Source organism: Symphalangus syndactylus, chromosome 13, assembly GCF_028878055.3.
Source record: "Symphalangus syndactylus isolate Jambi chromosome 13, NHGRI_mSymSyn1-v2.1_pri, whole genome shotgun sequence".
NCBI classification, from domain to species: domain Eukaryota; kingdom Metazoa; phylum Chordata; class Mammalia; order Primates; family Hylobatidae; genus Symphalangus; species Symphalangus syndactylus.
The window spans coordinates 80,256,409-80,282,824 of NC_072435.2; the positions used below are offsets into that span (position 1 = coordinate 80,256,409).

General features: G+C 35.1%; 1 protein-coding gene and 1 pseudogene across 2 annotated transcripts in view; both read right to left on the reverse strand.

The window, feature by feature from the left end:
• SLC6A15 (solute carrier family 6 member 15) overlaps positions 1-26,416 on the reverse strand; it is a 74,097-nt gene that overhangs the window by 40,065 nt on the left and 7,616 nt on the right. For both annotated transcript variants that reach the window (XM_055236921.2, XM_055236920.2), the window contains exons 2-5: positions 11,419-11,893; positions 5,469-5,626; positions 4,993-5,119; positions 3,411-3,592 (exon numbers count right to left, since the gene is read on the reverse strand). In XM_055236921.2, the coding sequence (XP_055092896.1) occupies positions 3,411-3,592; positions 4,993-5,119; positions 5,469-5,626; positions 11,419-11,707 (756 nt within the window). In that variant the 5' untranslated portion in view covers positions 11,708-11,893. The remainder of the gene's footprint in view (positions 1-3,410; positions 3,593-4,992; positions 5,120-5,468; positions 5,627-11,418; positions 11,894-26,416) is intronic.
• On the reverse strand, positions 13,483-13,635 carry LOC129461385 (uncharacterized; annotated as a pseudogene).

Below are 26,416 nucleotides of genomic sequence, written 5' to 3' on the forward strand. Positions count from 1 at the left end.
TATAACTTGAAGTTATTTTATAAATTTGTTTATTGTTTGCTGCCTCTGCCACTATAATGGAAACTCCATGAGGACAGGCACATTGTTTACCTTGTTAGTTGTATTTCCAAAACTAGATCAGTGTCTAGAACATAGTAAGTGCTTAATAAATATTTGCTCAAAATAATAATGAATGGGTGAATGATTCTTACACATTGTTCAAGAAGTATATACATTTTTAAAACTGGGAAATGATACAAAGAAACGTGTTCCTTTGACTGATTTTTAAGACCCCCCACCCTGGGCCTTGACAACTGTTATGCCTGTCAAAGCAAGTACATTAGTAAGAGAGACTATTTTATTATTCAAAAGATTGTATAAAACATTTTCATTTTACTAAAGTGTTTGAAAAATCAAAAACATAAACCATTGTTTTACATATGAAAATGTTTATTATAAACATACCTTCGGAATGTATCATTCTTTTTGAAAATTTTGTAGCCTAGTTTTAGCCCTGTCTATCATGTATTGGTTGCTTAATTCGGGCCAACTACTTACTTTTCCTGAGCTTGTCAACTTTGCAGTAAAATGGGGATAAAATATGCAAATTATCTAGCTGATAGAAAGAATAAACAAGATAATGTATGCATAGTATTTAGCATAGTAGTAGTAACAATAGGAAAGTAGTCGGAGTAAAAAATACTACCTTAAAGTTAGAAGAAAGCCTGGGGCTTCTCATTTCTGTCCTACATATTTGAGGCAGTCATCCCCTGAATAGATTCTATAACTAGGGCACATGCTACCTCTGTGTGACCACCTCCAGTGATGCTGAACTCTCTACCATTGAGGCAACTGATTTCATTATTATCAAGTTTGATTCTTGAAAGGCCTTTCTTTCTTTGAAGGCTTACCACCATCACAACCTCCTCCATAATACCCAATATTTGATCATCGTTTTGCTTTATATGGCCACACAAAGCAGCCCTATTCTTCTTTTGGTTTAACTATTTGAAGATTTTGATCGCAGAGCTGAAATTTCTCATAATAAAAAGGAAAATACAAGATTTCAGTAAAATCCAGTATTGCAGATGTGGTCCAACTGATACGTGCCTACCTAGCCCAAAGGACAATGTCCCTATCATACCCCTCTTTTAATTCATGCAGTTTCCACTCAGCATTTTGGGGTATATGTATATGCATTTATGACTGTGTGTTTTGACCAAGCACATCACCAGCTGACTCATTCTTCTTTTAGCTGCTAAATCCTCTAAGTTGTTTTCCCATGTGCTAGCCTTAAACAATATTTATCTCTTCTGTACTTGTGACACTGTTTATTTGGAGGCATCTTCTGTTTAGTAGGTAAACACAAAGCTTAACCTTTAATTCCTCATAAAGTCATTCTTGTTATATTTAACTCATTGTTTCAGATTGAGGAATTGTGACAATTTTGGCTTCCACATCTCTGCTCACATTACCTACAGCTAGCTTTCTCCCCATCACTGCCTGTTAAATTCTTTCTTCAAATATTGCCCAAATACTAGTCTTTTCCTGAAGCATTCTCATTAAAATAATAAATGTATGTAATAAATAAATTGTATTACATTTTCTATATAAATTTACACTACATGACATGAGAAAAACAACCCCAAGATTCTGTGATAAGAAAAGGATGAATAGTTAAGTGATGCTAAGACACAGACTAAGAAGAAACAGAAACAAAACGTGGTAGTAACTTGAGTACAAGAGTTTTTGAGCTTCTCTGTATGACTACAGTTGGTTTTCTTTCTACCAAATGATGTTATGTTAGGAATCATATAAATATGGTTAGGTCTTATTTAAGAATCTATTCCTTCATTTATAATGTGACTGGAATGTGGCTCTGACATAGTGGAAGACACACACAATTGAACAATTTGAAGTTATTTAGTCATATAATACAATAACATTTGCCAAAGACTTAAAGATATTTAGACGTGTTATCAGGTATATTCACAAATTCAAAAGACAAAATGATACAGAGTTTCCTGCAGGAAGATAAATGTAAAATCAGCTTCAATTTACAAGTTAAAAAGTCACTAAAAATTTTAATTAAATATAAAGTAACAGGAAGCAAAGATGAATTAGACAGACTTCTTCCCTAAAAGAGTCCACTAATTGGTGGGACTAGGACGGGGTGAGACATTATAGTGTTGCAGTTAAAGAACATGGGCTCTAGATTTAGACAGACTTGCATTTGACTCCAAATACTAGAACTTAATAGCCATGAAACTTTGGATGTTAACCTAATTCCTCAAGCCTGTTTATTTTAAATCTGTAAAATGTTTCTGAAAATCAAAATTACTTCTCAAGAGTTGTTTTTATATTAAATGGGATAAAGTTTAAAAAGTAGTTATCACAGTACCCAAAGCAAAATAAATTTTTAATAAATATTGGCTTCAATTACTGTTCTTACCATAATTCTTATCAGAAACACCTTTATCATCATTTATTATTATTATTATTATTACGACTACTTCTACTATTACTGCTACTACTACTACTACTACTATTGCCATTCCTGCTAGTATATGAGGATGAGTGGTAATAAGTTAGCCTGAAATCAGAGTTATACTTTGAAAAGGAAAATAGCACAGCTGGACTGTTAAATGGCAGAGAAAAGAGCCAACAGTAAATTCTTGCTATGATCCAGCCCAGAGATGTAGAGAGCTTTAGAACAATGGCTGTGATTATGAAAAAAAAAAGTAATATGAAAGCAAAATAGTGAATAGCAATTACTTTCCTAGCGCATCCTTTAAAAATAATAACAAACAAGCTACCTAGAATTCACTTGATGTCTTTTTAAACCACAACCATTCTAATTTTCAATTTGCCTTAGAAGGAATGATATTTAGTCTTTTACATTACTCTGAATTCCTTGTTGGAATTATTATTAACTACTTAATGATGTTCTGAGCTTTAAGAAACACTCCACATTAAATTATTTCAAAATGTCTTATGCAACTATTCTTTAGAACACCTACAGCAGAGAGAAACAAATGATATCAAACAAACAAAATGAATGAATTACTTATTTTACCACTTTCCCCAACTTCCATAATTTAACTAATTGGTAATTAGAGAACTGAAACATTAGGGTTAATTGAATAAAGGGCAAAAAGAAAGGACTTTTAAGTATTAACAAAATTTTAAAGATCTTGTTGAAATAAGGAAGGATTATAATTAACCTTAGATTTCACTATAAAACACTTATGTTTTTATTTGTCTTTTTAAAAATTTAAGTACTTTTAAAGTGTCACTTATCACTAATCTTTAACTACCTAGAATGAAGTGTTATGTGTGATTTGCTCACAGAAATTCGTAACAGAATTTGAGAGAGGGATGAATCCAGAAATGGTGATTAGCAGGATGGGGAAGGGCTCTAACATACTAACTTTTCCAGAAGACTGAATGCCTTTGATCATAGCCAAGCAAACCATGACCCAGGCAGCCAACAAGCAGATGGTCATCTTCCAGTTTAAGCCCCCACTTTCAGAAATGGAACTTGAAATATTCAGTGCTTCCCTGTACCAGTAATAGGTGGTGGCAGAACTTTGCTCACATTCTGGTTCTACAACTGTAGAAAGAAAAGTAACACACAATTATTTCAGAATATAAAAAGCAATGAGACAATTTTTTTTCCAATAAACCTGTAAGTGAATTCTTAATGCTTCCTGGAAAAGTACTACCATTATATAGCAGCATGTAAATTCACAATGAACAATAAAAACTCAACTGTGCAACCAACAGAAATGTATCCTGTTAGATATTTCTTATGCAGCTCTGCAGTAAGAATATGTGAACCTCTTATCATAAAAGTAATTTTTATTTATTTATTTATTCTTATTTTATTTTTATTTTTATTTTTGAGACCCAGTTTCGCTCCATTGCCCAGGCTGGAGTGCAATGGAGCGATCTCGGCTCACTGCAACCTCTGCCCCCTTGGTTCAAGTGATTCTCCTGCCTCAGCCTCCCAAGTAGCTGGGATTACAGACACCTGCCACCAAACCCAGCTAATTTTTGTATTTTTAGTAGAGATGTGGTTTCACCGCACTGGCCACACTGTTCTCGAACTCCTGACCTCAGGGGCTCCACCTGCCTCGGCCTCCCAAAGTGCTTGGATTACAGGCGTAAGCCACCACACCCAACCCCTTATCAAAGTAATTTAAACGAATCAGGCTGATCACCCCTACTACCCCTGGAATTATGGGATTGACTCCCTGGGTAAGCACTGTCAAATATGCTAGCTGCTGGCCACATGTTGCTTTTGAAATGGGGCCAATCTAAAGTGACATGGGTTACAAATGGGAAATTTGAACTGGATTTCAGATTCAGTATAAGAAAATTATTGTGAATTATTATATTAATAATGTTCAGAGTAATTATATATTGAAATAATATTTTTATATATTAGATTAAGTAAAATATTTCATCTATTTTTTACTTTCTTTAAACATGTTTACTTGAAAAATATAAACTATACCTGTGTATTGCAATCTATGTTTACTAGACATCACTACTATAGGTGACTGCTCTTTATAATATTTATATTATATTATGGGATTAAAAAAATGATGGGAAAAGTATGAAACAACAGAACCAAAGACATAAAAGCAACTATTTTTATTCAAATTCTTATTTCTGTCCCCTTTGTGTTAGCTTTAATGAAAACGTAAGGCATCAACCAGGACATACAAAATAAAGATTATCAAAGTTAATAAGTGAAGGCTTATAATACTTTACCCTAATATCGTAGGGCATAGTAAAATAACTTGGAAAGAGCTAGAAAAATTAGATGGTCCCAAAAGTCTATCTCTAAGAATGTGTCAATCCTGAATGTGAGCAAAGTCTGTTATAATGATAATTCTGAATGATGTTTCTACATTATTTTAAAAAAGAAAAAAATCTTGAAAGTTTGTACCTTTGCCACTCTCATAATGCTTTAAATACCAAAACACTATATTATACATATCTTACAAGTATGTGAAGCATTTTTCACCAAAGGACACTGATCCCAAGGCAGGGGTTGCTGAAACGACTGAGAAAAATAAAACAAACTCCAGCCAATGATGACGTTGTAGTAGAGAGCCACAAAATAGCACACCTGCAAAATAAAATGATATTCCATTAAACCTCTCATACCTCTTCCATTAAAACAATGAGATCAAATGCGTAAAATTTTATTTAACATTTTAAAATCCTCTTCATTTTATTATTTATTTGGGACACATTATCTTTTCTAAAAAGTTAATGTCTTTCTCAGGACTTAGAACAGGCATTAACAATATTGAGCTATATCAATATTTATAGCTAGCCCATATACCAGTAATGTTTTCTAAAACATGGTAAAAGAGTTGTTTATTAACACACACTCCAAAGTTTCATTTTAAAATGAATTATATAATTTCAAACCCTATAAAGATTCCAGCATACATCAACACCAGGAAACTTACTACACAACTTGCAAATCCAATCCCGCCCAGTTTAGGGCTTATGTAATTCCATACACCAATGCTGCCTCGCCGAATTCTTTGACCCACAGAGAGTTCCAGGAAAAAAAGGGGAATACCTATTACCATAAGTAGTATCAAATATGGTAAAAGATATGCACCTAAAGAAACAAGAACAAAAAATAGATTATATTTTCAATACTCACAGTAGAAAATACACTAATTCAGTTTATCCCATTAAAGGTAATATTTGAATTACTATACAGTGTAATTATGGAGAACTCTGAAAAAGGCACAATTTCATTACTTTGCACTTTCTAGATTCTGAAACTTGAATTTGATTTCTACAAAGAGTTTCTGATAATAAAATAATTAGGATAAAATTAAGAATATTAATGAATAGCTTTAGTTTAAACTTAAAGACTAAAAGAGTTTCATTTTCCTTAAAAATAATTGATTATTTAAAATTCATTCTTTTCTGGGGCAGGTCTCACAAACTTCTAGAAATCTTCTTCACACAATGTTTATGAACTCATTTATTAAAATTTATACACTCATTGAAATAATGCATTCCTAATCAGAAAAATTTGAGTGAATGAGATTTTATGGCATTAAAGTTGACTTTTTTTCCAAATAAAATAACATCATGGAAGAAGAAATGTCTGCTTAGACTGAAAAAGAAAAAAAAAACAGCAAAATAACTTCTATCAGAGACAAATGTCATTTTTCCCATAAATACTACATAAAAGAAGTACACGAATAGTTTTTTGTTTTCCAAAATTATCAGAAAAGGTAGAGAGAGTCATTAAGAAATTGAAACATTTAATATCTATTGTAAAAATGTATATATGTTATTATCGTGGTAATAAAGTTTCCATATTTTAAAAAGTATTTTTTAGTTAAATCACAAATTAAGACATATGATTATGACTAGTGATTTTAAAAGGCACCTAAATAGTTTGACAATGTTAATACAAGATTCTATTAACTGAATTATAAAAAGATAAATGTGAAACCTTTACTCATTTCTTTGTGTCTTTCTTTCCTTTTCTTTTCTTTTAGAGACAGGATCTCACTCTGTCATCCAGGCTGAAATACAGTGATGTGATCACTGTTGACTGCATTCTCAAACTACCCAGCTCAAGGGATCTTCCCACCTCAGCCTGCAGAGGTCATTCCAACATGAGGCTACATGTGCAAATTATTATTAAATAACCTCTTAGCTAAACTTCTTACATTCAATTTTTTAATCTGCAGTTTCGTCCAACTAGATACTGTAAAATGTAAAGGTCTTATAATCAATGGTAACTAATTCCTATTTTCTATAAAGAGCCTTTCATTATACATTTCTACATATTTATTATATGTTTGATGGCACTGAATAAAGATATTTATCATATGTTTAATGGCACTGAATAGATTTTTGAAGCTATTCAAATCATCTTATGGAATATTTAGTGGAATACAAATATTTAGTGAGTAATTGTATTCAGCTGAAGCAGTGAAATAATGGATTTTTTCAAATTATTTATCTCAGCATCTGTGTATCTCTGTAATAATGATTATATCCAGGAATTTTCCCTACATAGTGGTTGCTACATAATTTGAATCTTTCTGTGACTGATTTTCAGTCTTTCATTCTTAGTTGATTCTCACAAAACTACATATACAATGTAAAAATTGGATGCATGAGCTTAGAAAACAAAATTCTAATTCTAAAATGATTAGTAACATTCGGGAAATGCTGACCTGAATGTTTTTCCCAAAGACTGAAAGTGAATTTTAACACCTGCATCAAATCTTAGATTATGAATGGATTGTTTATATGCATGTGAATGAGTAAGAAAAAAGAGAGAAAGAATTATGACTGAACTCATTGAAGACTTTTTTCCAGTTATGTGTGCATGACATGCTGTTGATACTTAAGACTTTTCTTCTATCTGAAATTCTTCTATAGAAAACAGTATGAAGAACCCTTAAAGAATTAAAAGTAGATCTACATTCAATCCAGCAAGCCCACTCCTAGATATCTACCCAAAGGAAAAAAAGTTATTATATGAAAAAGATACTTGAGGCTGAGCACGGTGGCTCATGCCTGTAATCTCAGCACTTTGGGAGGCCAAGGCTGGCAGATCGCTTGAGTTCAGGAGTTCGAGACCAGCTTGGGCAATATGGTGAGAACCCTGTCTCTACTTAAAAAAAAAAAAAAAAAAAAAAAAAAAAAAAAAAAAAAAAAAAAAAAAAAAAAAAACAGCTGAGCATGGGGTGCGCGCCTGTGGTCCCAGCTACTCAGGAGGCTGAGGTGGGAAGATTGACTCTTGAGTCCAGAGAGGGGGAGAGGTTGCAGTGAGCTGAGATTGCACCATTGCACTCCAGTCTGGGTGACACAATGAGACCTTGTCAAAAAAAAAAAAAAAAAAAAAGCCAAAAACAAAAAGAAAAGGACACTTACATGCATATGTTCACAGCAGTACAATTCACAATTGCAAAGATGTGGAACCAACCTAAGTGCCCTTCAACTAATGGGTGGATAAAGAAAAGGTGATATTATGCACCATAGAATACTACTCAGCCATAAAAAGGAACAATATAATGCCCTTCATATTAAATTGAATGGAGCTGGAGGCCATTATTCTAAGTGAAGTAACTTAGGAGTAAAAAAACCAAAAACTTTATGTTCACATTTATAAGTAGGAGTTAGGCTATAAGTGTGCAAAGGCATACAGTATGATGTAATGGACTTTAGAGATTCAGAAGGGGAAGATTGGGATGGGAGATAGGGTTAAAAAACTACATATTATGTACAATGTATGCTACTTGGGTGAGAGGTGCATTAAAATCTCTGAATTCATCACTATATAATTCATTTATGTAACAAAAATCCACTTGTACTCCAAAAGCTATTGAAATAATTTTTCTTTTAAGCGTGGCATGTTGGCATGCTGGGTGCCTTGAACTAAAGGAAATTGGAAGGACCTCGGAAGCCAAGGCTTCCTGGCCTTTTCCTTTTCTCCTGTCTCTCACTCTTTTTTTGTCCCTGAAGCAAGTCACAGACACAAGATTTCTTTTCCATCAAGGTGGGTCATAGAAACTAGAATGCCTCTTCCCCATAGCAAGCCACAAAACCTAGGAATGTCATTTTCTTCCTTCTCCCTTGAAGATCCTCATTCCAGAGACCTCATGTTTCATATCCAGGAGGAAGGAATGCTACTCAGAGAGGCCAAGAAGAATCTGAACAGACAGGGCTTGCTGGGTTTGCTTCCTTTAGTCTATTCTCATTAAATCTACCCTTTTGTCCAATCACATTTCTAGATGGCTGCCTATTTTTCACGTAATCTAAGCATAAAAACAGACAGTTGGCTGGGTGCGGTGGCTCACGTCTGTAATCCCAGCACATTGGGAGGCCGAGGCAGGTGGATCACGAGGTCAGGAGATCAAGACCATCCTGGCTAACACGGTGAAACCCTGTCTCTACCAAAAATAAAAAAATTAGCCGGGCGTGGTGACGGGCGCCTGTAGTCCCAGCTACTCTGGAGGCTGAGGCAGGAGAATGGCGTGAACCCGGGAGGCGGAGCTTGCAGTGAGCCGAGATCGTGCCACTGAACTCCAGCCTAGGCAAAAGGGCAAGACACGGTCTCAGAAAAAAAAAAAAAAAAAAAAAAAAGCTTTCCCTGAGTCTTTGGGTCTTCATTTCTGAAAGTTCTCATGTCATGAAAGGCTACGATTAAATAAACGTGTTATGCTTTAAATACATATATCTGAACATGTACTTTTTGCCAGCCACATTTCTAAGCACATTGCCTGTAGCTATTAATGTATCTCTTACAAGAATCCTTGGAGATAGATACAATTATTAACCCTATTTCACAGGGTGGAAACTAAGCCTGAACAAATGAGGTAGCCTGTGAAAGGTCACATGGGTAGTGTGAAAAAGAGCAAGGCTTCAAACAGTCAAATTCCAACTTCAAAACCTGATCTGGAAGTCTCTATACTATACCACTTACTTCGCTTAACAGTTGTGCTTTAAAAGGATAATATCATTAGGCAAATAAACTTATATTGACTCTATAACCTTTTTTTTCTATTACTCGAAAAGTGCTTAAATGATTCACGAATAAGATTTTGATAGCCTGAGGCAGAGGGCTATCTTCTGGTTGTGTAGCCAGAAAATATTCCTGCAACAATTAGAAGACTCAATGCCATACTGAATGGTCAGTACAATCTTTGGTACTGTAACAACCATTCTAAAGTGAAAAATCAGTTGGTATCTTATAATATGTACAGTACTGCTTTCTAGTATTTCCGTTTAGTAGAAAAGAATTAATACTGCAAAAGATATTTTGACTTTTTTAATATATGGAAATAAGAAGGAGGAGCCATTTGTGCTAAGAACCAATTACTACATATAAAATCTTTTAGCACTCTCCAGCAAGAGAGAAATTGTACTAAATGGAAGTCAACCTGACTTTTCAGCCAAATCAGCTATCCTCCTTAATAGTGTGGTCAATACGACTTACAAGGCAAAAAAGTCTTAAAACCAGAATTGATATTCTGCTAGTCTTGGCAAACGAATTATTTGTGAGAAACAAAAAGCAGGATAGTACATAGTTGCTTACAGCTGATTTAATCAATAATTCATGTGTGAGGTTACCGGCTAGCTAAGGAGATTTTCAGTATAGGGATGCACAGTGCATCACTGACTCTATGTATCAATCTTTACCTCTAAGGCAGATTTGCCAACTGGGCTACTTTTTCCAAACCTTTTGTTTTGTGCCTGTTTGAACGAACTAAAAGATATCTTAAACATATTTTGTCACCATAACATCTTAGAGTTTCATGTTTAGTGGCCAGGAAAAAAATTTACATACGCATGGGTTTTATTATTTTATTTGATGTAGGGTTTATAGATTACAACCACATTAAAAATAAACCATATTTTGTCCAGTCAATAAAATTATCACAAACTAGAATCAAATACCAAAATATTCTTTATATAGTTTGTGTCCTGAAATGCATGACTTATGGAATATTTTGTTTTCAGCCACACTTATTTTAACAGCATGTATATGTACACGATAATATTTCATATACACAGATAATAACATTTCAATCCAATGTTAGTTAAATTAAATTCAGTTTGATTTTGGTGTACTATAGAACTAGCATCATACATAAACAATTTTCCCCTTTGTTAAGTTTTTTCCCTAGACTTCTAAGATAATTTTGCTAAGTAAGCCTTTATAATTATAAGTACAAATGCAAATATTAATAGCAAGAATAGCAATGATGTTGCAGATAATTTTGTTTAAAATTAAGGTTGCTAATTTCTTTAAAGTTGTCTTTGAAACTGAACATTGTTCCAAAATACCCCATAGAACTGGAAAGGAAATACATAAAATGCCTAAGGATGAAGAATGTCTAGCATTATATTATCTGTTTACATTCCTTCTACTGGGATCTAAATGTTCTCATCAGCATTTGAAGATTATAATTATTCTAAGTTACATATCATTTTTTATTTTTTGAAGAATGAGGCAACTTAAAATTAAGAATTAATAAATCATGGAGAGAAAATTCTCTGTTTTCCTTCACCAGTATTGTCATATATCAGGAGCTTTAGGTTATTCTTCAAAGGGAATAACTTACAGGCACAAATGATGCAAGAAAAGTTTCACTCAGTAATTCAGAGATGTTTAATAAGCTTCCAGAGAAAGAAGTTGAGAATGTGTTACCCTTAAGCAATCCCTGAGTATTCACAGCAAGCCCATCTGCTCCTGTGGAAACCTAATCCGAAAACATATCTGGGCTCACTTCCCACAAAGAAGTGGGTTTCTCTAGCTTTACAATGAAATTGAAAGTTTCAAAAATAATGAGACACAGCAATAATAGGAGCTCTTTGAGAAACCCAATTGCAATTTACTACAGTAATTTATCACTTAAAAAAATTACTTACCGCCCCCATTCTTCTGACATAGGTATGGAAATCGCCACACATTTCCTAAACCTACAGAAAACCCAACTTGGGCCAGGATGTATTGTAGTTTACTGTTCCAAGCTGGTCTTTCATCTTCGACTTCAGATCCTTCTTCAACATCTGTATCTTTCTCTTCTTGGCCATCAACAATTAGTTCACTTGTCTTAAAAGCATCATCAGCTGAGTCTTCATTGGAAAGAAGGTCTTTGACAGACTCAGTAACATCATCATCTAATTCTCTTTTTACCACCTTGCTATTTTTGGGCATTGGAGAGTAAGGGAAGTATTTAAAAAAAAAAAAAAACTCCCTTATGGCAAATGTGTTAATTCTGTTTTTCAAAACAATGTTACTTGATAGGAAGTAAAGACCGAGGATGATATCAAATAAATCCTTGATTCAAGGTGATAAAGCCTTCTGGTTTCTGAATCCGTATGTCCAGTATTCTGTAGGTACCTGTAAAATTATAAGTTGAAATGTGATCATATTTAATGATGAAAAATATTTAAAATACAGAATTATTCTTTTTTGTTTATTTTTATGATAGGAACCCTTTCTACAGAGTATAAAACATGCAATTGTCTTTAGCATTTCAGAGCTTACTATTCCCATAAGTATAAGAATTTTAAAGCACCTATGAGCTTCAAATACAATTTTCTTAGCTAACATCCTCCTTCTTGCAAAAATCTCAGATACACTCCAATGCATAATGAATATTCTGTTCATTAGTAACTAAACTTTTAGGACTCTTTTTCTTAATTCTTTATTTTTTCCTCCCTGACTAAAGCAGATATTTTCTTATATATTCCTGATTTTGTTCCTTGTGGAATTATATACACATTGCAAACCAACTCTGTAAATTTGTCTCATATATAATCTCTTCCATTCAAATATTCGTCATTCACTCATTTGATAGTAATTGTTCTTCTCAAAAATTTAACCTAGTTTATTTTATTTTATTTTTGGAGACAGGGTCCCACTCTGTCACCCAGGCTGGAGTGCTGTGGCAAAATCAGGACTCACTGCAGCCTGTACCTCTCCCAGAGAGCCTCTTGCCTCAGTCCCAGAAGTAGCTGGGACTACAGGTGTGTACCACCACACCCAGCTAATTTTCTTTTTCTTTTTTTTTTTTTTTTGTAGAGATGAAGTCTCACTATGTTGCCTAGGCAGATCTCGAACTTCTGGGTTCAAGGTATCCCGCCTTGGCCTCTCAAAGTGCTGGGATTATATTGCATAAGCGATCGCACCCAACCCATTTGATATTTATTGTGATGGGGCTTTATGGGATACAATAATCAATGAAACGTACAAAGCATGTTTTTAAGGATCTTGTATTTAATAGAGAGAAAGGTACATCAAATAACAATACTATAGTGCAGAATTTAAATGACCCAACATTATTACAACAGGAAAGATCAGGAATGTTGGATAAAACTAGAGTTGAGCACAAATGGAGTGAGGTCATACCCAAACAGAAGGAAAAGTATAAATGAGGTGAGAAATGATCGAAATGTACATTATATATGTGATCAGTCTCTTAATAGCTCAAGAAAAACACTGAAAAACACTGTAATCACTTTGGGATTTTTTTTCATTTCTTTATTTGTATGTTACATCTCCTATCCTTTTCCCCACTCAGATACAGACCAAGTAAGTATACAAGACATGTCTACAGACCAGCGACACTGTCTATGTTAAAATGTGACTGAAAATATGAGTGCTTCTCTTCAAATCTGGATCGGGAAGCTTATGAAATGGTAGCCCAGGAATTCTGCCCTTCATTTCTGGAATAAAATAGAATTTCTTAAGAGAACTGCTGTTAGATTGACATTAAAGTTCAAAGAAAACAGCTATCATATTTCAATCTATAATCTTAATGAGCAAGACAAAGTTTTGGATAACCCAGTGGAAAAAAAATTACTTAACTTACTATGTAACTAATTCATTGCCTTTAGGTTGGGATGATGTTTAGTTGTTTCTAAAATTAAAATATATACCCTAAGAACAAACACTTCTCATTTAGGATTTGGTGAAGATTAAGGGAAAACTGTTTAGAAAATTGTGAAAGAGATGCATTCCCAAAATATTTTGAGTGATAGACACATCTCCAGAATAGGTGTAAAACTTCCACAGTGATTATTTTAAACTGATAAGAACAGATACTACACTTGATCTTAGCAAAAAGGCCAAGAAGCGATCACAGTGACTATTTCACAGAGGCCGACAAAGTTTTGATATGGAAATAATTCATGAGGTTTGACATTTTGTCTGTTTAATTTATATTATTTTCCCCTACAGCTCAATAAATATTAGTTGAATACATTAATAAATATAGCCATTGAAAAACTGAAATAAACAAATTTCTAGATGGTATTTGCTGGAAGGAAACAACCTGACATATAAAAAATTGTGATTTGTAAGACATGAATTATCCAGAAAAAACATTTACATTTATTAAATTATCTGAAGGTAAAATGTGTTGGCATAGTAGCAAGTGATATATGGATAAGAGCATGGATTTTAGTCTGACAAATTTGGAGTTGTGTCCTAGCACTATAACTTATTAATTGTGTAAATGTGGATAGTTATGCCTCTCTTAACCTCAGTTCCCACAATAAACTTCGGTTTCTTATTCCTTTTGCTTTTTCCATAAAGACAGAAAAGTAAGGAGTATATCCGAGCTTAGAGATACTATTATAGTAAAAACACTCAATATTTTATAAAGAAAAAAAGTTTTAAATGGTGTTAACCATGAAACTCCCCCAAATTTTTACGGAAAATACTATATCTCTTCTATACATTTCTATTCTTTGGACAAAAAAATACACACACAAAAATCAAAATGAAAGATAATACCTTTGGCTACTACTGCATGTTTTTTACACACCAAGTGAATAATCCTTACCAATTTACATAAGATATCCTTTGGCAAAGTTTACACTTAAAAATTCTGATCAGACTACCTGAAGGTCATATTTTCTATTTTAAAAAATCAGTATCTAATGTAAACAAATTTTAAGTGTAATATTATATCGTAAACACTTTGAATATACATAAACATATACTATAGATATTGTATAACAACTCTAGCCAAACTTTATAAAATAAAATACTTATTAAAAAGGGAGTTGAAGTGGGTATTTGCATGCATTAAGAGCTCCTTTTCTCATATGAGCAAAAAACTATAATGAATCCTTAATGATATTATAAATAAAATTATCTAAGCTCTCTTTTCTTACTATTGTTCTTACTCTGTCCCACTTCTTGGTCTGTCTGGGGTGGTTGTAGGAAGATAGGGGAAGAATTGTAATTAACACTAAAATATTCACAATAACATGTAAGTCTGGGAAAAAATAAGTCATTGCCTTGAGAATGACATTGTTGATCTTACTCACCCCCATATTACCAATGTTTAAACTTGTCTGTTGAATGAATGAACTGAAAGGTTTAAAGAATAAGATCATGCAACTAAACAAGTATTTTGCACTATTAGATGTTTTCATTTTTGTTTGTATTTTTTTTTTTTTTTGAGATGGAGTCTCACTCTGTTGCCCAGGCTGGAGTGCAGTGGCACGATCTCGGCTCACCACAACCTCCGCCTCCCAGGTTCAAGCAATTCTCTGCCTCAGCCTCCTGAGTAGCTGGGATTACAGGCACCCATCCCCATGCCCGGCTAATTTTTGTATTTTTAGTAGAGATGAGGTTTCACCTTCTTGGTCAGGCTGGTCTTGAGCTCCTGACCTCGTGATCCACCCACCTCGGCCTCCCAAAGTGCTAGGATTACAAGCGTGAGCCACCATGCCAAGCTTGTTTGTATTTTACTTTAAGACCATGCACCCACTGAACATAAGAATTCACTTCTTGTGCACAGGTTTCATATAGCCAAAAGTAAGTAAATAAATTTAGTTTCTGAAGAGATTTATTAAAACTAAGTATAGCGACAACAATTTAGAAGCCAGATCAATTTCAAATTTTTAAGAGTAACTTTCTTGAAGGATAACCATTTTTATAAATTCTAAAAACCCACCTAAAAACTTAGTCGATAAACATAGACGAAAAAGAAAATCAAAAGAGAGGTTGGCAATTGCCAAAAATGTATTACAACTGTTACATCTGAGAATAGAAGAAGAAATGAAGAGAAATGTCCCGGAAGAGAGATAGAGTGATAAAGTATCAGTGCTTGATAGGTCATATGGACAGTAGTGGAATCAGTATCAAGTAACAGCACAGCCTCTGCCAACTTAGCGGCATCCATTCTTGTGACAGAGAATCAACTGAGGAATAAACCATCACTCACTGCATTTCATCTGTACCGAAGAGTTGTAATACTTGTCCTCATCATTATTTGGTAAGAGCCTCCTGTCTACAACTGTACAATAGAGCAGGAGTCAACAAAATATTGCTCATGGGCCAAATACAACCCACCATCTGTATTTTGTAAAAAAGATTGTATTGGCACGTATCCATGCCCATAAAATATTGCTCATGGGCCAAATACAACCCACCATCTGTATTTTATAAAAAAAGATTGTGTTGGCACGTATCCATGCCCATAGATTTACATATTGCTATGGCTGATTTTGTGCTACAACAACAGAGTTATTGTTATGGACCATAAAGTCTAAAATGTTTACTAACTCTTCACTGAAAACATTTGCCAACCTCTCTTTCAGAGAATAAATCTAAACTGAAAATGTGGAGTTCCCCAGCTCACTCAATTTGTACGGCACTACTTTCCATGTCAAAAAATATTCCAATATAGAAATTTTCCTATTGAAAATGAGTAGTTCCAAATAATGAAAAATATGTGTATGGAAATGGAAAGATAGAGATGATAGTGGACAGAGGAAGAAACATAAGCAAAAGACATATACAGAATATAAATATACACCAGGAAACAATGTGCTTCAGAGTTACAAAGAAAACATTTATTTAAAATAAATTTCATGGAAGTGAACTAAAAGATTAACTGAAAGAAAAAGGTAAGTGGATGAACACAAGAAATGGGAGAATTCAGCAGAGGACTAAAAATCACATTAGAAGCAACTGAAGGCCAGGTGTGGTGGCTCATGCCTGTAAACCCAGCACTTTGGGAGCACTAGGCGGGTGGATCACTTGAGGTCAGGAGTTTGAGGCCAGACTGGCCAATATGGTGAAACTCCCTCTCCATTAAAAAAATACAAAAATTAGCTGGGTGTGGTGGCAGGCACTTGTAATCCCAGATACTCAGGAGGCTGGGGCAGGAGAATCATTTGAACTGGGGAGGCAGAGGTTGCAGGCAGAGGTTGCAGAGATCATACCACTGCATTCCAGCCTGGGTGACAGAGCAAGACTGTATCTCAAATAAAATAAAATAAAATAAAGAAAAAGAAACAACAGAAACCAGAATAAACACTACCGAAACTATATCTGAGACATGGAGGACAGATGTAAAGAAAGTTCACAAAAAAGAAATGAAAAGTTACAAATATTTTAAAGTAATTTAGAAGAAAGCTAATGAAAACTGAAGTCAGCTAAAGGTAATCCAACAAACTTCTAATTGGTATAGCCAAACACAATAATACAATTAATAAAACACAAAATACTAAAAGGAGAGGTTTTGCTTGAAGACTTGTATTTGCAAATACTAATAACAATACAGAAGAGTAAACACTGATAAATTACTAAGATAAAGAATTCCTAGGGATTTCAAGCAGAAGTAGAAAGATGAAATTAAAACACTTCTCATAATACCATTAATAGATGAAATGAAAACACTTCTCATAATATTCATTAATTTCAATAAAACTAAGAGAAAAATATGTGATTTCCAATTTTAAACCCAATTAATTTGTATTCCGATTATAAAAGCCATGGGCAAATATTCCTAAGCATAAGAGAAATGATGAGCCCTATGGGATGAAGGAGTGGGGAATGGAGGGAAAGACTACATAATCATAAAATTTAGCCAAACAGAGAAAACAAAGTAAAAGATCTTAGTAAAGAGGAGCCATGTTAAAGAATAGAAGTGAACATTAATTTAAACAAGGAGATATGGTTTACATTTTATAGAAATTATGTGTAGGGGACAATTGTGAATTAAATTACAAAAAAATCAAAAATTGAAATGAGAGGAGAAAAAGAAATAAAAGTGTGAAAATATGCTCATCTTTCGTGTAGGAAGTAATAGATACTGTGTAAATATGACTTGGTTGGGCACAGTGGCTCACGCCTGTAATCCCAGCACTGGGAGGCTGAGATGGGCAGATCAGTTGATGCCAGGAGTTCAAGACCAGCCTGGACAACATGGTGAAACCCCATCTCTACCAAAAACTACAAAAATTAGCCAGGCCTGGTGGCATGCACCTTTAGTCCCAGATACTTGGTTGGCTGAGGCACAAGAATCACTTGAGCCAGGAGGTGGATGTTGCAGTGAGCTGAGATTGCACCACTGCACTCCAGCCTGGGTGACAGAGTGAGATCTGTCTTAAAAAAAAAAAAAAAAAAAAACTTATTATGTAAAAGAGGATAATGACCTCAAGCTCTTCATGTTTTCATATAATCTTTCTTATTTAATTATAATGTGATATTATAAGAATCCATATGTTTTGATATGAAAAGACAGGTATTGGTCCCAAATATTTATACATAGGTTTTAGAAAGAGACTATCTGAGTTCAAATTGTAACTCTGTCACTTACGGTTTTATGACCCTGGCCAAGTTATTAAACTGTGCTTCAGTTTCTTCATTTATAAAATGAGAACAATAATATACTTATCTACTGATAAAGTGCATAAGTCAATGTCAGCATGAGAGGTGACAGCGTGCTGGCAGTCCTCACAGCCCTCGCTCGCTCTCGGCGCCTCCTCTGCCTGGGCTCCCACTTTGGTGGCACTTGAGGAGCCCTTCAGCCCACGGTTGCACTGTGGGAGCCCCTTTCTGGGCTGGCCAAGGCGGGAGCCGGCTCCCTCAGCTTGCAGGGAGGTGTGGAGGGAGAGGCGCGAGTGAGAACAGGGGCTGCGCGTGGCACTTGCTGGCGGGCTGGAGTTCCGGGTGGGTGTGGGCTTGGCGGGCCCCTCACTCAGAGCAGACGGCCGGCCGTGCCGGGCCCTGGGCAATGAGGGGCTTGGCACTAGGCCAGCAGCTGCGGAGGGTGTACTGGGTCCCCTAGCAGTGCCAGCCCACTGGCGCTGTGCTCGATTTCTCACCAGGCCTTAGCTGCCTTCCCATGGGGCAGGGCTCGGGACCTGCAGCCCGCCATGCCTGAGCCTCCCCCCCATCCATGGGCTCCTGTGCGGCCCCAGCCTCCCAGACGAGCGCCACCCCCTGCTCCACGGCGCCCAGTCCCATTGACCACCCAAGGGCTGAGGAATGCGAGCCCGTGGCGCGGGACTGGCAGGCAGCTCCACCTGCAGCCTGGGTGCAGGATCCACTGGGTGAAGCCAGCTGGGCTCCTGAGTCTGGTGGAGATGTGGAGAACCTTTATGTCTAGCTCAGGGATTGTAAATACACCAATCAGCACCCTGTGTCTAGCTCAGGGTCTGTGAATGCACCAATTGACATTCTGTATCTAGCTGCTCTGGTGGGGCCTTGGAGAACATTAATGTCTAGCTCAAGGATTGTAAATACACCAATCAGCACTCTGTATCTAGCTCAAGGTTTGCAAACACACCAATCAGCACCCTGTGTCTAGCTCAGGGTTTGTGAGTGCACCAATCGACACTCTGTATCTAGCTGCTCTGGGGGGGCCTTCGAGAACCTTTGTGTCCATACTCTGTATCTAATTGATCTGATGGGGAGGTGTAGAACCTTTATGTCTAGCTCAGGGATTGTAAACGCACCAATCAGCGCCCTGTCAAAACAGACACTCGGCTCCACCAATCAGCAGGACGTGGGTGGGGCCGGATAAGAGAATAAAAGCAGGCTGCCGGAGCCAGCAGTGGCAACCCACTCGGGTCCCCTTCCACACTGTGGAAGCTTTGTTCTTTCGCTCTTTGCAATAAATCTTGCTACTGCTCACTCTTTGGGTCCATGCTGCTTTTATGAGCTGTAACACTCACCGGGAAGGTCTGCAGCTTCACTCCTGAAGCCAGCGAGACCACGAACCCACCGGGAGGAATGAACAACTCCAGACACGCCGCCTTAAGAGCTGTAACACTCACTGCAAAGGTCTGCAGCTTCACTCCTGAGCCAGCGAGACCACGAGCCCACCAGAAGGAAGAAACTCCGAACACATCCGAACATCAGAAGGAACGAACAACGCACCACCTTAAGAGCTGTAACACTCACTGCGAGGGTCCGCGGCTTCATTCTTGAAGTCAGTGAGACCAAGAACCCACCAATTCCGGACACAAGCACACTGAGAGGACTCAATATATTCTCTCTTTTATTACTATGATTATCACAACACTTATATAACTGATTTGTTGTAGATGCTTCTGTAATATTAAGGACAATGTTAGGTCCAGAGCCAATGCTACATGTTTTAATTTTCTCCTTAACACAACTTTTTGTTTGTTTCAGTTATCCATTGCTGCACATCAAATCTCCTCTATATTTAGTGGCTTTGAAAAACAATTTAATTCGTTCATGCTTCGCTGAATTAGCAGCGTGAACTAGGCTTACAGGATCAGTTGTTCTTGAATTCAGTCCTGCACTGCAGTGATCTGTCAGTTCCAAGGAGGTGGCCTAATATGGTCTAACTGACATTCTAGCAAAAGTCAGGCTATCAGCTGGAGCACTTTGGTTTGCTTATAAGTAATCTCTCTAAAATACTAGCTGCAACTTGTTCATATTGTAGCTCAGATTTCCAACTGTAGCCAAAAAAAAGGTGAGCCCAATGTACAAGTGCTACCAGAGCCTCTCTCTATTTCACATTGGCTAATGCCTCATTGGCCAAAGAAAGTCTCAAACGTAAGTCCATATTGATTCAAGAGTAGAGATAAACCTTACTTTTTGATGGAAGGGACAAAAAAACCCTACTGCAAAAGCCATGCATAGAAAGGAAAAAAAAATACTGCCACTATCTTTGAAAAATATTCAGCATTTGCTTAGTTTCCACCTCCCTGGAGTGTTAATCTTGAGGAGAGGCACAAAGAGATAAAAAAGTAGGCATGTCATCCAATTCCATCAAAGGCATTATGCCCAGGCTGTAAATACTACCGTAGTCATGGACATTGGTTCCTAGTTTTCAGAACTATTTTCATTCTTGCCTTTTTCCATTTCATTGCCAAGCACCCCATTGTTTCTTTGAGCTCCTGTGACTGCCAATATTACTTTTCTTTGCCTCTTATCCAGCATCAGTTTCTACAGCTTGCAAAGAACCCCAAATGGCTTACCAATTATGAATCAAAAACTACTGCTATATTTCCATTCATCTATCTATGTAAATGAACATAAACGCACAAATATGTTGGGAACTTTACATTACTAAAATTTGAACTTATATTTACCTTTTTCTCAGTTTCTCATTTTTTGTATTGTTTTAGTTATCTTCATATATTTTTCAAAATCTATTTTGAAGCACTTAAAACTAGATCCAAAATTTTTAAAATCATGATAATAAATTTCCAACTCAGTGGTTCTTAACCCCAACCATTTTACTTTTTGTGTTCTTTTTCAAGATTGTTTCACCTATTCTAGGTTCTTTTATTTCCACATAATTTTTGAAATCAGCTTGACAATTTCTACCACAAAAAAACCCAGCCTACCAGGATTTAAAATTGAATTACATTGATTTCATTGATCTATTTGGGGAACACTGACATCTACCAAATTGAGTTTTCCAGTCTATAAACTTCGTGTATCTTATTGTTTATTTCATGTCTTTAATTTCTCTCAACAGTGTTTCAGAGATTTCAGTATATTGGTCTTGCACAACTTTTGTTAAATTTATCTTCGATTAATGTGTGTTTGGGGTATGACTGCAAATTCTTTTCTTAGGTTTCAATTATATTTTGCTAGTATATGCAATATAACTGATTTTTAATATAGGCTTCTGCCCACAAAGATGCTAAATCAAGTTTTGCATCTTTCTAAGATCCCGGGGGACCTCCACTTACATAATCATGTCGTCAGTCAATAATGATAATTTAACTTTCATTTTTATAATTATTTAGTTTTATATCTTTCTCTTGACTTATTTTACTGGCTAAGACATCCACCAAAACATTGTCTAGAAATGCTAAAGGCAAACATCTTCATTTATGTCCCAGTGTTATTTGGTAAGTAGACAATATTCCCCTATGTACAATGTTAATTGGGCATTGTTTCATAGATCCCTTTATCAGTTTAGAGAAGTTACTTTATATTCCTAGTTCAGTGAGGTCATTAGTTTGAATTACTGTGTTAAATTTTGACAAATTATTTTTGCCTTTATTAAGATAACCATATCAGTTCTTCATCTATTCATATGGAGTATCACATTCGTTGCTTTTGAATCTTAAAAGAATCTTTCATTTATGAAATAAACCTCACTTGGTCAAGATGAATTACTTTTTAATATATCACTAAAATAAATCTGCTATATTTTGTTATAGATTTTCTTTCAACTACATGCATAGGAAAGTGGGTGTATATATATATATGCATATATATACATGTGTATGTATATATATGTGTGTATATATATATATAATGTATTTTGCTTCTCTGGTTTTGGTGGTGTCTTAGAAGGCTTTGAAATGATTTATCTTTTATTTTCTGAGAGTACGTGTGTAGAATTAGTTTTATTCTTCTTTAAAAGTTTGGCAGCACTCACCAATAAAGCCATCTGGGCTTGGGGTTTTCTTTCTGAAAATGTTTTAAATTAAAAATTCAATTCATTTCATTGTTATACAGCTACTAAGATTTTCCTTTTCTTGTTTTACTTTTGGTAAGCCATCTTTTTGAAGGATTTGTCCATTTTATGTAAGGTGCCAAACTCATTGCCATAAAGTGTTCTATGATATTCCACAGTCTTTTAAACATATATAGAATTCGTCATCATATCTTTATTACTGATATTGGTAATAGGTCTTTTTCTTTGTTTTTATCTTGACCAGTCTTGCTATAATATGTTCACTACAAAATTAACTCAATACTTTCTATCATTCTTGTTCCACCTTTCAAAATTTTCTACCTCCCAAGCCATTGTTACAATCTCTTTTGAAATTATATTAAATTTTAATTAACATTTCCAGTGAAAATATGCAAACACTTGAAGTAGCAGGTAGGTACCTGCATCTGACATATATGATGGATGACTCAAACATATATATCTGCACTGGCTAATTTTTGGCATTTGTCACAAGCTTAGTATTCTATAATAAAGCACTAGAACACTAGTAAATTATCTCCCTGACTTTGACAACTTAAAATTTCACTGAAAAAAAAAGTTTTATTTAAATATGAACTAATTTGAATATGGAATGTTTAATTATTTATAGACTCAAATGAAATTCATTTTTCTATTTTCTAATATAGGACAAAAATAAAGACCATCCTAATAAAATCAAAATTTGGACCATATTGTAAGGCTCAAGAAAAATTGTCACCATATGCTGATTAGTTTATAGTTATGGTATAATTATAGAGGAAAAATATTTTCATCAAGAGATTTCATGAAATACTGAAATAATAATCTTGATGAATAATATGAAATATTTTTAACAATGTAGAATTCAATAAATTGAAATGTATTTTGCAAATTATATCCTGCTTTACATAAAATATTTTCACTGAGCTATCAAGTAAAAAATTACAGAGCCAACCAAAAGGAAGGGAACATTTTTTTACAAATAACAATACCAAGTCACAATTTATACTTCATTAAATATATATGTTGTTTTCCGCAAAGGTGGGCTATAAATAACACACCTATCAGAATGGCTAAACTATGTTTTTTAAAGTAACACCACCAAATATTGGTGAGGCCATGTAGAAACTAAATCAATCACATGTTGCTGGTGGAAATGTAAAATGGTACAGCCACTCTGAAAAACAACTTGGTTACTTTTAACACTAATAAAGACTTCTCGGCCGGGCGCGGTGGCTCACGCTTGTAATCCCAGCACTTTGGGAGGCCGAGGCGGGCGGATCACGAGGTCAGGAGATCGAGACCATGGTGAAACCCCGTCTCTACTAAAAAATACAAAAAAAAATTAGCCGGGCGTGGTGGCGGGCGCCTGTAGTCCCAGCTACTCAGAGAGGCTGAGGCAGGAGAATGGCGTGAACCCGGGAGGTGGAGCTTACAGTGAGCCGAGATTGCGCCACTGCACTCCAGCCTGGGCGACAGAGCGAGACTCCGTCTCAAAAAAAAATAAAATAAAATAAAAATAAAGACTTCTCATAGTAACCAGCAACTATATTTCAGAGATATATCATAGAAAAATAAAAAAAAACTTAACAAAACTTGTATACAAATGTCCATAGCAGCTTTACTCATAATAGTCAAAAACTGGAAACTATCCAGTATGCGTTTCAGTGGGTGAATGGTTAAACCGTGCTACATTCGCACCATGAACCACTACTCAGCAGTAAAAAAGAACTATTGATACATGCAACAAAATGTTGCATGTACCTAAAGGAAATGATACTCAGTGAAAACAATATAAAAATGCCAATTTCAAAGAAATACATATATAACAATTTTTTATATAATATTTGTGAAATAACATAATTATAGAAATGAACAACATATTCATGGTTTGAAGAGTTAGGGATGGAGAGGGTAAGTGGGTGTGCTTATAAAAGAGTAGCAGGAGAGAATCATATGGTAAGGCACAGGTTACTATCTTCATTGTGGTAAGGGATAGAAGAAGGTACACGTTTTATAAAATTTCATAGAGCTGTAAACGTAGACATACTATAGATTATACCAACATCAATATGCTGGTTTTGATATAGTACCATATCTTACATAAGATGTTAGTGGTGGGGAAGTCGAGTAAATGGTGCATAGACCTCCATGTGCACCCTTCTGTGAAACTGTAATTATTTCAAAATTAATTATAATCATAAAGCAATTTTCATAAATTGGAGTATATTTTTGTTGACTTCTGTGAATCAAAGATAGACAATCTTTCAAAATTCTTTTAAAGATTTCTGAAGTAGACAAAAAGTTTTTAAGACAAAGTTTTATTAACATAAGATATACCTAATGTAAGTGACGAGTTAATGGGTGCAGCACAGCAACATGGCACATGGATACATATGTAACAAACCTGCACATTGTGCACATGTACCCTAAAACTTAAAGTATAACAAAAAAAAATAAAATATACTAATACGCCCTAGTATTAAAAAAAATAAAAAATAAAAAACATTGAGAATAAAAAAAATTACTTCAAATTTAATGTCTCAGAACAACAGAAATGTATTCTTTCATACTTCTGGAGACCAAAGAATCCAAATTAAGTTACAGTCAACCAAAATCAAGGCGTTACCAGGGTGGTATTTCCTCGGGAGGCTCTAGGGGAGAGTATGAACCTTGCCTTCTCCACTTTCTGGTGGCTGCTGGCATTCCTCAATTTGTGGCCTCATTACTCCATTCTCTGTTTCTGTAGTCAGATTGCCTACTTCCTTCTACTTCAGTCTAATATCCCTCTCCATCTTTCCTATAAGGATGCTTGTCACGGCATGTAGGGTCCATCTGGATCTTTCGAAATCATGTCTTCATCTCAATACTATATCTGCAAAGACTTTTCTTCCAAATTAGGTAAAATTTATAGATATCAGGAAGTAGGAACTGGACACATCTTTAGGAGGCACATACTATTATTTAAACTAATTAATACTATGTTTTCTAAAAATATTAATGTAAAGGCACTGAATATGTTTTATTTGTTCATAAATCCTTATAAAATGTTGTTTGATCTTTTATAGTTATTTGTTGTACTAGGCTGTTTTCTCTTCTTTAAAATCTGGGTTAATTTTGGTTTGCTTTGACCAGAAGGCAGCAGCAGTGAAACTATGCAAGTTCCAAGGCTATAGAAGCTTAGCAGTTTCTGCTTTCCCTCTTTTGGAAGCTAGGCACCATTTAAAACGTCTACTTCTCCTGCTAGAAACCCCACATGGAAAGAGGAAGAGAAAGAGAGAGAAAGGGGGCGGGGGAGAGAGAGAGAGAGAGAGAGAGAGAGAGAGAGATAGTCTCAAGCAACCATCACCTGAGGTGAAGCTGAAGGCATAAGAACAAAGGTATTGATATTCCAGCCCTAGCTGAACTGCCAGCTAACACCAATTAGAGCAAATGAACCACCCAAATGAGCCCAACCACCCCACAGAAGAATGATTTTAAAAAGTCATTATTTTAAGACACTATGTTGTAGAATGGTTTGTTGTGTAGCAATAGATACCTGAAACATTTGTCTATGGATAAAATTAATTATGTATTGGATTTAACTAAAATTATACAAACTTTGCTGAAATTTAAAATATTGTCCAATAACCTGTTCACAATGTGGCTAGATCTATGTAGAGGATATGTGGTTTAGGTTTTTAAATACACACAGCGATTTTATTTTAACCACAAAATAGGTATTAACTTTCAAAGCCACATTTGGTCAATCATATGTAAAGCTGCATGTAGTCAATTTCATGCTTAAGGCATCTTGGATATCGTAAGTGAAACAGGAATTATCATTGCAAAATCTGCAGACATCAAAATGACCATGAGAGAATACTAACAAAAACTCTACACACATGAATTTAGTAACTTAGGTGTAACCAATCAGTTCCTTAAAAAACACAAACTACCACAACTTAGCCAATAAGAAATAGATCATTTAATAGCTATATAACTAATAAATAAGTTGAATGCATAATTTTAAAACTGTCACAAAAGAAATCTCACTGGAAAATTCTACCAAACATTTAAAGAAGAATTAACATCAATTCAACACAATCTCTTCAGGCAATAGAAGATGATAGAATAATTTGTATTTCATTTTATGAAAGCAGTATTACTCAGATACAAAAACCAGGCGAAGATCATAGTAAAAAATAAAAAACTACAGATCAATA